This window comes from Hemibagrus wyckioides, linkage group LG06, assembly GCF_019097595.1.
Source record: "Hemibagrus wyckioides isolate EC202008001 linkage group LG06, SWU_Hwy_1.0, whole genome shotgun sequence".
Lineage (NCBI taxonomy): Eukaryota > Metazoa > Chordata > Actinopteri > Siluriformes > Bagridae > Hemibagrus > Hemibagrus wyckioides.
The window spans coordinates 45002523-45015022 of record NC_080715.1 but is presented as its reverse complement, the minus strand read 5'-3'; the positions used below and the strand labels follow the sequence as shown (position 1 = coordinate 45015022).

Below are 12500 nucleotides of genomic sequence, written 5' to 3'. Positions count from 1 at the left end.
ACACATATAATCACTGTTGCATTGAGAAGGTAAATGGGACACACACTCCTTTACCTTCTTAATGCTTGACACACACACAGACACACACTACTCAGAGCTAACAGAGTGCTAGAGTTCTTAAGAACTTCATAAAGCCTACATAAGAACAGTATGAGTACAGAGTACACACACAGTGAGGTCAGTAACAGCACTGAGACAGCAGCAGGTGAGAGGGATATTCAGATAGATTTCACTTTCATCCTGGGATTACACACACACACTCATGTCTGCATGTGTAAGAGCATAGTGTGAGAAGCAATGTGTGTGTGTGTGTGTGTGTGTGTAAGAGCAGGGTGTGTGTTCTCCATGTCTGGAACAAAAGGATGTGAGGGGACTAAACACAGCTGGGCTTTTGTTTACAGAGTCAGCAAAATGCTTGTTTACGAACACCTGCTTTCATACTGACACACACACACACACACACAGAAACTTGTGTGTGTGTGTATTCTCAGTGGCTGCTTGATAAGAGTTCATCTATCATCATAAAATCACACATCAGAGCCTGTGTGTGAACATGTGTGTGTGTGTGTGTGTGTGTGTGTGTGTGTGCATGTGTGTGTGTGTGTGTGCATGTGTGAACATGTGTGTGTGCATGTGCGTGTGTGTGCATGTGCGTGTGTGTGTGTTTGTGTGTGTGTGCGTGTGTGTGTGTGTGTGTGTGCATGTGTGAACGTGTGTGCATGTGCGTGTGTGTGTGTGTGTGTGTGTGTTTGTAGTGTAAATTATGCACTGGGTGAAATATGCGATTGTTTGCATGCACACACACACACACACACACACACACACACACAATTATGTCTTTTTAATTAATCTCACCTTCTTTCCCAGGTATGAAGCAGGAGCATTCCAGTAATAGGGTGGAGTAAAGTGTAAAGCCTCAGCATCCTTATTATTCACTGTCACACGAATGGGCGTGGCCATAGCAGGGGCCACCCACAATTTCCCCTCCCTTTGAGTACCGGTCAGATACCAGCGGGGCATGTCAGTGACCTGTAGAGCCACAAATATAAACCATTACCACAAGCTACTAGCCTTTTTTTTCAATTCTAAACACTGAGTAGCATGCTAGCTAATATTAGCACTTTTGCCAATAAATAAAAAGATTAGCAATATGCTAACATGATCAAACTTGTTATTGGATGATAAGGTTAAACCTAAGCCCTGCCTCTTTTTAAGGCCTGCTAACATCAGTTATCAAAAAATTCACTTTTTACACACACACACACACACACACACAGAGGTGTGTTCTGAGGTTAATGATGTGTGTATTGTTTGTGTATCTGTGTGTGTGCGTAAGGAAAACACAAGTGAAGTTAAGTGAAGTGTGTGTGTGTGTGTGTGTGTGTGTGTGTGTGTTATACCCAAACAACACTGGAGTGACACTACAGGCTAAATGATTTACTTACCCATAGCAGAGGGGTTCATTTTAGATAGATTACTAGCATCAAACACACACACACACACACACACTGGTGGGCAGTGATTAAATTTAGCCCAGCTTTGAAGGGAGAACTCAAGGTCAGGTTAATTGCAGAGACAAATGCATGTGGCTGCTAATACACACACACACACACACACACACACACACACTGCCCTACTGCCCTTGTCTCCCCCACATGCACTATTAACCTTTAAGCAGAGAACTAAATACTGTAATGTTTGTGTGTATATTTATTGTTAAGTGAACCTAAGTTAATGATCTCACACTCACACACACACACACACACTCACACACACACACACACACACACACACTCACACACACACACACACACACACACACACACACACACACACAGTGTCGTACGTTCATGTGTTCCCAATGAGACTCCACACACACACTGGAGACTCCGGAGCAGTAACACTTCTCACACCCCTCGTAACGGTCGCCATGGAGATTATAATACCCCACTTTACATCGCTCACAGTTCTCTCCTTCAACATTCACCTACAGAGAGAGAGAGAGAGAGAGAGAGGAAGAGAGAGAGAGAGAGAGAGAGAGAGAGAGAGAGAGGAAGAGAGACAGAGAGAGAGAGAGAGAGAGAGAGAGAGAGAGAGAGAGAGAGAGAGAGAGAGAGAGAGAGAGAGAGAGAGAGAGAGAGAGAGAGAGAGAGAGAGCGAGAGACAGAGAGAGAGAGAGAGAGAGAGAGAGAGAGAGAGAGAGAGAGAGAGAGAGAGAGAGAGAGAGAGAGAGAGAGAGAGAGAGAGAGAGAGAGAGAGAGAGGAAGAGAGAGAGAGAGAGAGAGAGAGAGAGAGAGAGAGAGAGAGAGAGAGAGAGAGAGAGAGAGAGAGAGAGAGAGAGAGAGAGAGAGAGAGAGAGAGAGAGAGAGAGAGAGAGAGAGAGAGAGAGAGAAGATGTCAGTGCAAGGAGATATAAGTGTAAGGGGATATCAGTGTATGGAGATATCAGTGTATGGAGATATCAGTGCAAGGAGATATCAGTGTATGGATATTTTAAGGAGATATCAGTGTAAGGGGATATCAGTGTATGGAGATATCAGTGCAAGGAGATATCAGTGTATGGATATTTTAAGGAGATATCAGTGTATGGAGATATCAGTGTATGGAGATATCAGTGTAAGGAGATATCAGTGCAAGGAGATATCAGTGTATGGAGATGTCAGTGTAAGGGGATATCAGTGTAAGGGGATATCAGTGTAAGGAGATATCAGTGTATGGAGATGTCAGTGTATGGAGATATCAGTGTATGGAGATATCAGTGTAAGGAGATATCAGTGTATGGAGATATCAGTGTAAGGAGATATCAGTGTATGGAGATTTTAAGGAGATATCAGTGTAAGGAGATATCAGTGTATGGAGATATCAGTGTAAGGAGATATCAGTGTATGGAGATTTTAAGGAGATATCAGTGTATGGAGATATCAGTGTAAGGAGATATCAGTGCAAGGAGATATCAGTGTATGGAGATGTCAGTGTAAGGGGATATCAGTGTAAGGGGATATCAGTGTATGGAGATGTCAGTGTAAGGAGATATCAGTGTAAGGGGATATCAGTGTAAGGGGATATCAGTGTAAGGAGATATCAGTGTATGGAGATGTCAGTGTAAGGGGATATCAGTGTAAGGGGATATCATTGTAAGGGGATATCAGTGTAAGGAGATATCAGTGTAAGGAGATATCAGTGTATGGAGATGTCAGTGTAATGGGATATCAGTGTAAGGAGATATCAGTGTAAGGAGATATCAGTGTATGGAGATGTCAGTGTAAGGGGATATCAGTGTAAGGGGATATCATTGTAAGGGGATATCAGTGTAAGGAGATATCAGTGTAAGGAGATATCAGTGTATGGAGATGTCAGTGTAAGGAGATATCAGTGTAAGGGGATATCAGTGTAAGGGGATATCAGTGTAAGGAGATATCAGTGTATGGAGATGTCAGTGTAAGGGGATATCAGTGTAAGGGGATATCAGTGTAAGGGGATATCAGTGTAAGGAGATATCAGTGTATGGAGATGTCAGTGTAAGGGGATATCAGTGTAAGGGGATATCAGTGTAAGGAGATATCAGTGTATGGAGATGTCAGTGTAAGGGGATATCAGTGTAAGGGGATATCAGTGTAAGGAGATATCAGTGTATGGAGATGTCAGTGTAAAGAGATATCAGTGTAAGGAGATATCAGTGTATGGAGATGTCAGTGTAAGGAGATATCAGTGTAAGGGGATATCAGTGTAAGGGGATATCAGTGTAAGGAGATATCAGTGTATGGAGATGTCAGTGTAAGGGGATATCAGTGTAAGGGGATATCAGTGTAAGGAGATATCAGTGTATGGAGATGTCAGTGTAAGGGGATATCAGTGTAAGGGGATATCAGTGTAAGGAGATATCAGTGTATGGAGATGTCAGTGTAAAGAGATATCAGTGTAAGGAGATATCAGTGTATGGAGATGTCAGTGTAAGGAGATATCAGTGTATGGAGATGTCAGTGTAAAGAGATATCAGTGTAAGGAGATATCAGTGTAAGGAGATATCAGTGTATGGAGATATCAGTGTATGGAGATGTCAGTGTAATGGGATATCAGTGTAAGGAGATATCAGTGTAAGGAGATATCAGTGTATGGAGATGTCAGTGTAATGGGATATCAGTGTAAGGGGATATCAGTGTAAGGGGATATCAGTGTAAGGGGATATCAGTGTAAGGAGATATCAGTGTATGGAGATGTCAGTGTAATGGGATATCAGTGTAAGGGGATATCAGTGTAAGGGGATATCAGTGTAAGGAGATATCAGTGTATGGAGATGTCAGTGTAAGGGGATATCAGTGTAAGGGGATATCAGTGTAAGGAGATATCAGTGTATGGAGATGTCAGTGTAAGGGGATATCAGTGTAAGGGGATATCAGTGTAAGGAGATATCAGTGTATGGAGATGTCAGTGTAAAGAGATATCAGTGTAAGGAGATATCAGTGTATGGAGATGTCAGTGTAAAGAGATATCAGTGTAAGGAGATATCAGTGTAAGGAGATATCAGTGTATGGAGATGTCAGTGTAATGGGATATCAGTGTAAGGGGATATCAGTGTAAGGGGATATCAGTGTAAGGAGATATCAGTGTAAGGAGATATCAGTGTAAGGAGATATCAGTGTATGGAGATGTCAGTGTAAGGAGATATCAGTGTATGGAGATGTCAGTGTAAAGAGATATCAGTGTAAGGAGATATCAGTGTAAGGAGATATCAGTGTATGGAGATATCAGTGTAAGGAGATATCAATGTATGGAGATATCAGTGTATGGAGATATCAGTGTAAGGGGATATCAGTGTAAGGAGATATCATGATAAAACAAAATATTAAAAACCTTTCAGCTCGGTAAATTCTACAAATGTGATGTAAAATATTTGATTTTATAATCTAAAACAATAAATAATAATAATAATAATAATAATAATAATTCCATTAGACTAATTAATGATCGAATTAATAATAACAAGATTAAGAAATATTTTCTTTTGTGATGAACAAATATTAATAAGTGAATCAATAATAATAAAAAAAAATTATTTTAAAAATAAACAGAAAACTACAGGGTAAGATCTTTTAGATCTGCTGAAATTACTAGACATTTCCCCCAAATTAAGCAAAACAAAATCTTTTCAGGAAAACTTTTAGAGATATATGTGTGTGATGTATATGATGTGTGATTTTATGATGATAGAGTAATATCTAATATGTTCTAATTATTTAGTAAAAAGATGAACAATATTAAATAAAAAATGCTTTATTTATTTATATAATTTTGTTTGCTGTAAAGTAAATCTAAGCTCCGCCCTCATTCCTGAGCATAACGTTTGTATCCTTTTCATACAACATGAGTTAGATTAATAAAATAAATAAACAGTAAATGACTGATTGTGTAAACATGATTCTGAGTGGAATTCAGATTGAAATACATTTAAAATAAATAAAAAGAACTTTCTTTTCTTTTCTTCTACTGAGCTTTACCCTTCACTACAGATTGCAGAAGAGTGCAGGAGCTGTTAAAAAGAGGATTTAGTACTGTGTGTGTGTGTGTGTGTGTGTGTGAGAGAGAGAGAGAGAGTCAGTGAATACAATGTGAAATTGGACCATTCAATCCAGGGGGTTATAGGTCCAGAAATTTCCACGTGTGTGTGTGTGTGTGTGTGTGTGTACGTGTGTGTGTGTGTGTACGTGTGTGTGTGTGTGTGTGTGTGTGTGTGTGTACGTGTGTGTGTGTGTGTGTGTGTGTACGTGTGTGTGTGAGAGTGTGAGAGAATGTGTGTGTGTTTCCTATTGCCTACCTCTACACAGCTCAATAATTAGTCTGACCAGGGTCAAAGGTCATTCTGCCTGGTTGCCACGGGAGCAATCAGACTGACTCTAATTGCCTGCGTTTAAGCTAATTGCTCGCGCTCTATAGACGTCAAAGTGAGAATTTCGGTGAAAACGTCCGCGTTTAGCTCACAACTCTCTCTAACTGTGAGTGGAAAAGCCAGCCTTATTTCATAGATTGTAAAAGTATATTTTGTACGCAAATGAAGCACGGCGTGTGTGTGTGTGTGTGTGTTAGCGTGGTGATCGTGTACGGTCTTCTTCCTGTTACTCTAGACGCAGAATACAGCGAGCTCTAATGTAAAACAGGAATGTTTATACACTGTACGCTTGTTTCAGTTGAAGTGTAAGGTGTTCCTGATCTAACATTAGCTAGCTAGACTGAGTAACTAGCTAACCAGAACTTTAGTTAGTTAGTGATTACTACACGACTATGAGCTCATTAATCACTTAATTTCTGTTTCTAAAAATAATTCCCATGAAGATGGAAACACAAAGAGACCAGAAAACACGATGTTCGTCATTTCAGCGCACGTTGCCATAGCAACAACCTTAGCAACAAGTAAATCTTCCATGATGTAAATCCAAATGAATATACTGCTTTCTGATTGGCTGCCAGGTCTCGCTGCTGGATTTACTTTGAACTTTAAATGTCAGAAGATTACTACAATACTGTGATACATGTTACCATGACAACAGGCACTGACGAGCAGTTTAGGATAGTGAAAATGAAGTGATGGAAGCAGCACATGCAGTGCACAGGAAGTGAGGAAACAGCACACGCAGTGCACAGGAAGTGAGGAAACAGCACACGCAGTGCACAGGAAGTGAGGAAACAGCACACGCAGTGCACAGGAAGTGAGGAAACAGCACACGCAGTGCACAGGAAGTGAGGAAACAGCACACGCAGTGCACAGGAAGTGAGGAAACAGCACACGCAGTGCACAGGAAGTGAGGAAACAGCACACGCAGTGCACAGGAAGTGAGAAAACAGCACACGCAGTGCACAGGAAGTGAGGAAACAGCACACGCAGTGCAGAGTGAGTCCGGTGTTTAATACAGTAAATAAATAAATATTATCTTGTGATACGTTGGACATCATCATAAGCATAAGATCAGCACATGTCTGTATGATGAACAGAACAGGACATGAAGGGTGTGGCACTGGTTGCCACGGTAATGACAGACGTCACCTTCACCACCAAGTGTCTCGGTAATGAGGGTTTGAAACGACGCCTCATTTCAGACTCGATTAGCCCTGTTTCCATGACGACGTGTATCGGTAACACCGCAGCACTTTAGATGATTTATCATTCTGACAAATATCCTGCAGGAAACTTTGTAAAGATCTTCAGAATTTGAATGTGTGTGTGTGTGTGTGTGTGTGTGTATCATACCTTACACACACACGGTAGCTGGCAAGGGTCCTTATTAATGCTGCCCTCCACACTACAGTTGCAGCGCTGACACTCAGGAAATCCAGTGTAGCCGAAAGCACACCTGTCACACCTCTCACCTGCATACCCCTGCTTACAGCGGCACCAACCTGCAGACAGCCCTGTGTGTGTGTGTGTGTGTGTATATGTGTGTGTGTGTGTGTGTGTGTATATATGTGTGTGTGTGTGTGTGTGTGTGTATATATGTGTGTGAGTGTGTGTGTGTGTATATGTGTGTGTGTGTGTGTGTATATATGTGTGTGTGTGTGTGTGTGTGTGTATATATGTGTGTGTGTGTGTATATATGTGTGTGTGTGTGTGTGTATATATGTGTGTGTGTGTGTGTACAGATAACTGTAAGTCAAAAGCTAACACTATACATATTAAAAATGCACAAAACGTGGTCCAGGTATAATTTCAGATGGGTGGGGCATAGCACAGGTGTAATAATATGTGGGTGGGGCATAGCACAGGTGTAATATTAGATGGGTGGGGCATAACACAGGTATTAAAATATGTGGGCGGGGCATAGCACAGGTGTAATATTAGATGGGTGGGGCATAGCACAGGTGTTATAATGTGTGGGTGAGGCATAGCACAGGTGTTATAATGTGTGGGTGGGGCATAGCACAGGTGTTATAATGTGTGGGTGGGGCATAGCACAGGTGTAATATTAAATGGGTGGGGCATAGCACAGGTGTTATAATGTGTGGCTGAGGCATAGCACAGGTGTTATAATGTGTGGGTGGGGCATAGCACAGGTGTAATATTAGATGGGTGAGGCATAGCACAGGTGTTATAATGTGTGGCTGAGGCATAGCACAGGTGTTATAATGTGTGGGTGGGGCATAGCACAGGTGTTATAATGTGTGGCTGAGGCATAGCACAGGTGTTATAATGTGTGGGTGAGGCATAGCACAGGTGTTATAATGTGTGGGTGAGGCATAGCACAGGTGTTATAATGTGTGGGTGAGGCATAGCACAGGTGTTATAATGTGTGGGTGAGGCATAGCACAGGTGTTATAATGTGTGGGTGGGGCATAGCACAGGTGATTGAGTTAAAATACATGGTGAAATATGCAGTAAGCTTCAACACAGGGGCATAGCACAGATAAATATGTATAATGGTGGAGTCTAGGCAAGGTAAACCTTAAAATAGGTGGAGCAACTTCCTGTAAATACTGCACCTGCACTGGCCTGAGTATCATCAGGTACACAGACTGTAGAGATGGAGCCTGTGGGGTCACATGAGCAGGGTCGGCAGGGTCGAAGGTCATCTGCACTCACCTGAGAGAAAAATGATGCTAGCTGAAAACATAGCCAAATTCCATTCAAACAAACCGCTAAGCTTCATGACACTGAGTCCATCCTGTGCTGGAACAAGGAGACTCACCTGGCTCGGCCGATAGAACCCTTCAACACATGACTGACAGTTAATCCCAGCGGTGTTGTCAGAGCAACCAACACAGACTCCGCCTCCTTCATATTCACCACGAGTGTTCAAGCTGAGTTTCATATCAGCTACGGTCTGGTTATAGTAACATTCATCTGATTTCCTGTGACAGTTACACTCTGTGCACAAAAACAGAAGAGAACACCATCACAACACAGAAAACTAGGTTCTACGGGGTTCCTGTCTGGGTTCTACTGGGTTCCCGTCGGGTTCTACTGGGTTCCTGTTTGGGTTCCTGTCGGGTTCTACTGGGTTCCTTTTTGGGTTCCTGTCTGGGTTCTTCTGGGTTCCTGTCTGGATTCCTGTCTGGGTTCTGTTCATTACTGTTAGGCTCTATTTGGTTCTATTTGGTTCAGATTCTTTGTTGTTTTTGCTGTCTTTTGGTTATTACTACTACTATGCAGATCCTTAGATTTGTTTTTGGTGTGATTCTAATGAGGTTCTGTTTTATTCTGTAGGAGTACTGGTTGGAGGTTTGGTTCTTTTTTCTTAGTTCTGTTGGGTTTATGATTCTATGGGTTTTGTTTTGATGATATCGTGTTTCTTTTTAAGTTATTTTGGTTCTGGTTTCCTTTCTTTCTTTTGAGTTCTACCGTTGGTCCGGTTGTGGTTCTCTTTGGGCTGTGGTTCTCCTAGTTGTACCTGGTAGATGGTGAATTCTTTCAGTGATGTTCTTTGAGGCTCTAGTTTTGGTATGTTTGGGCTGAATGTTAGGCCACAGTATGTTTCTAGGGTTCTTTGTGGGGTTCCCTTACTCTCACAGACGTGGCGTGTGAGGAAGGTTCCAGCCATCCAGGGTTTCTGGTTGTAGCCGGGACAACAGCGGTCACAGCTCTCTCCACACGTGTTGTGCTCACATTCACAGCTCAGTTTCTGACACACAACAACAACAACAATCAGTGGGATCAGTGGAATGAAACACTTGGAGATGTTCTGTTAGAGGAACAGGACTGAGTGTTTACCTTGGTCAGGGTGTTGAGAGGACAGGCTTTGGCATGACCGTAGCAGATACACATCCCTCCTACAGATATATCCTTTATAGAGTAATAATACTGCAGAGGAAACACAACAACACATCACTAACATCAGAAAGACATCAGTGTGTTCATCATTTCTGTCATGTGTTATAGAACTCTACTATTACCTTTATATAATTCATATTCATACACAATAATCAATGGTACAGTGGGTTAGGGTTAGGGTACAATGAGACTGACAGATACCGAGGCCACACCTCCTTTACTGAGACTGACAGATACTGAGGCCACACCTCCTTTACTGAGACTGACAGATACCGAGGCCACACCTCCTTTACTGAGACTGACAGATACTGAGGCCACACCTCCTTTACTGAGACTGACAGATACTGAGGCCACACCTCCTTCACTGTGATTGACAGAAAAAGAGGCCACACCTCCTTCACAGTGATTGTGATTGACAGACAGAGAGGACACACCTCCTTCACTGTGATTGTGATTGACAGACAGAGAGGACACACCTCCTTCACTGTGACTGTGACTGACAGACAGAGAGGCCACACCTCCTTCACTGTGATTGTGATTGACAGACAGAGAGGCCACACCTCCTTCACTGTGATTGTGATTGACAGACAGAGAGGCCACACCTCCTTCACTGTGATTGTGATTGACAGACAGAGAGGACACACCTCCTTCACTGTGACTGTGATTGACAGACAGAGAGGCCACACCTCCTTCACTGTGATTGTGATTGACAGACAGAGAGGCCACACCTCCTTCACTGTGATTGACAGACAGAGAGGCCACACCTCCTTCACTGTGATTGTGATTGACAGACAGAGAGGACACACCTTCTTCACTGTGATTGTGATTGACAGACAGATAGGCCACGCCTTTATTCACTATGTATGTTACTTGCTGCAGATTTCCGTCACTGGCTGTGTGATTGGTAAAGTGTGTATTTAAATGGTAATAAATGGTGAAATGTTGAGATCATGATGATATTCAGGTGATTTATATCACCAGGGGAATAAAACATCTTCATTCTGCTCCCTGTGTGTTTTCCACGTCTGAACACACAGCAGTGTGTCGTCCTGATCCGAATGTAATCACCTCCTTCATTCTGCATGAAAAGGCAGAGCCATGAAGAATCCTACCAGCATGTCAGTGTGTGTGTGTGTGTGTGTGTGTGTGTGAATTACAGATTTCCTGACAGAGGGACGGCGTGGGCTGGTGTGTGTGTTTGTGTGTGCTTGTATGTGTGTGTCTGAGTGTGTGTGTGCATGTGTGTGTGTGTACTGGAGAAAAAAAGAGATAAAGTGAAGGAGAATGATGGAGAAAGAAAAGCAACAAGGCACTTCTAGTTAGAAAGGATATGTGTGTGTGTGTGTGTGTGTTGCATTCCTTGTGGTGAACTTTATTTATTAAAAAAAAAGAAAAGAAAGAAAGAGCCAAAATGTTTCCTTTCGGGTTAGTCATTAATTACTTGTGTCAATTATGGCAGTGGAAGGTTCTCACAAAGAGAGTAAGATAAATGTGTGTGTGTGTGTGAGATAAATACAGATATGTCTAGTAGTATAAGAGTAAAATCACACAGTATGTAATAGACAGTGCAGTGTGTGACATGAAATGAATTGAATTGTGTGTGTGTGTGTGTGTGTAGCAGAAGGAGTTGATTTCTTAATTACTGAGCGGTTTTAATTAAAGTCCATCTGCCTGAAACAGAGTGTCATAATCCACATGGTGGCCTTGATGGCCACAACCAGGTGTGTGTGTGTGTGTGGAGACTCGGTCCAGCCACTGTCATCACTGGCCAGGTGTGTGTGTGTGTGTGTGTGTTTAGGGCAGTAATCAGTATAACACACAGATGGCGCGCAGTCGAGACTCAGACTGAATTCACTGTTTTTATTTCTTCACTAATCCGACATTTTCCCATCCGTTAATGCTTAAAATTCCAGATCCCGTTATCCACAGCCGACGGATTCCCATTCCATCCCATCACCAAAGTCTTAGTACACACATTAGTGATCCGTTGCTTCTAGAAAATTCTAGACATGGAATACTCTAGGACTCTCACATCCGCTTCAATCCTAAAACTCTGCCCAGGGAAATGAAAGGATTGATGATTGAAGGATTCGGGGATGATTTCTGTAGTCTGTATGGTCACTCACCCGTCTGGTGACGATGCGGTCCACGTCTCTCTGGTCTTTAAGGGCCAGGGTCATGAGGTCAGCATTCAGAGTTCGTATCCGTAGAAACCGGAAGCGGATGTAGCGAGCAGTAGTGAAGCTGAGCAGTGTTGGAGACGGGTCTTCGGCACTCGGGCGGCCGTTTATCAGAGACGTGTGGATCTAAGAGGAAGAGGAGAAGAAGAAGAGTGGGATTAGAAGAGGAGGAGAAGAGCAGGATTAGGAGAGGAGGAGAAGAAGAGCGGGATTAGGAGAGGGGGAGAAGAAGAGCGGGATTAGGAGAGGGGGAGAAGAAGAGCGGGATTAGGAGAGGGGGAGAAGAAGAGTGGGATTAGGAGAGGAGGAGAAGAGCGGGATTAGGAGAGGAGGAGAAGAGCAGGATTAGGAGAGGAGATGAAAAGCAGGATTAGGAGAGAAGGAGAAGAAGAGCGGGATTAGGAGAGGAGGAGGAGAAGATCGGGATTAGGAGAGGAGAAGAAGAGAGGGATTAGGAGAGGAGGAGAATAGTGAGATTAGGAGAGGAGGAGAAGAGTGGGATTAGGAGAGGAGGAGAAGAGTGGGATTAGGAGAGGAGGAGAAGAGCGGGATTAGGAGAGGAGGAG

At 42.9% G+C, this 12500-nt stretch overlaps 1 protein-coding gene across 6 annotated transcripts in view; it reads right to left on the bottom strand.

The window, feature by feature from the left end:
- lama2 (laminin, alpha 2) overlaps nt 1–12500 on the bottom strand; it is a 230178-nt gene that overhangs the window by 98896 nt on the left and 118782 nt on the right. For all 6 annotated transcript variants that reach the window (XM_058391553.1, XM_058391554.1, XM_058391555.1 and 3 more), the window contains exons 5-12: nt 11881–12060; nt 9695–9784; nt 9488–9605; nt 8673–8851; nt 8467–8566; nt 7241–7401; nt 1847–1987; nt 856–1029 (exon numbers count right to left, since the gene is read on the bottom strand). In XM_058391553.1, coding sequence (XP_058247536.1) covers nt 856–1029; nt 1847–1987; nt 7241–7401; nt 8467–8566; nt 8673–8851; nt 9488–9605; nt 9695–9784; nt 11881–12060 — 1143 coding nt within the window. The remainder of the gene's footprint in view (nt 1–855; nt 1030–1846; nt 1988–7240; nt 7402–8466; nt 8567–8672; nt 8852–9487; nt 9606–9694; nt 9785–11880; nt 12061–12500) is intronic.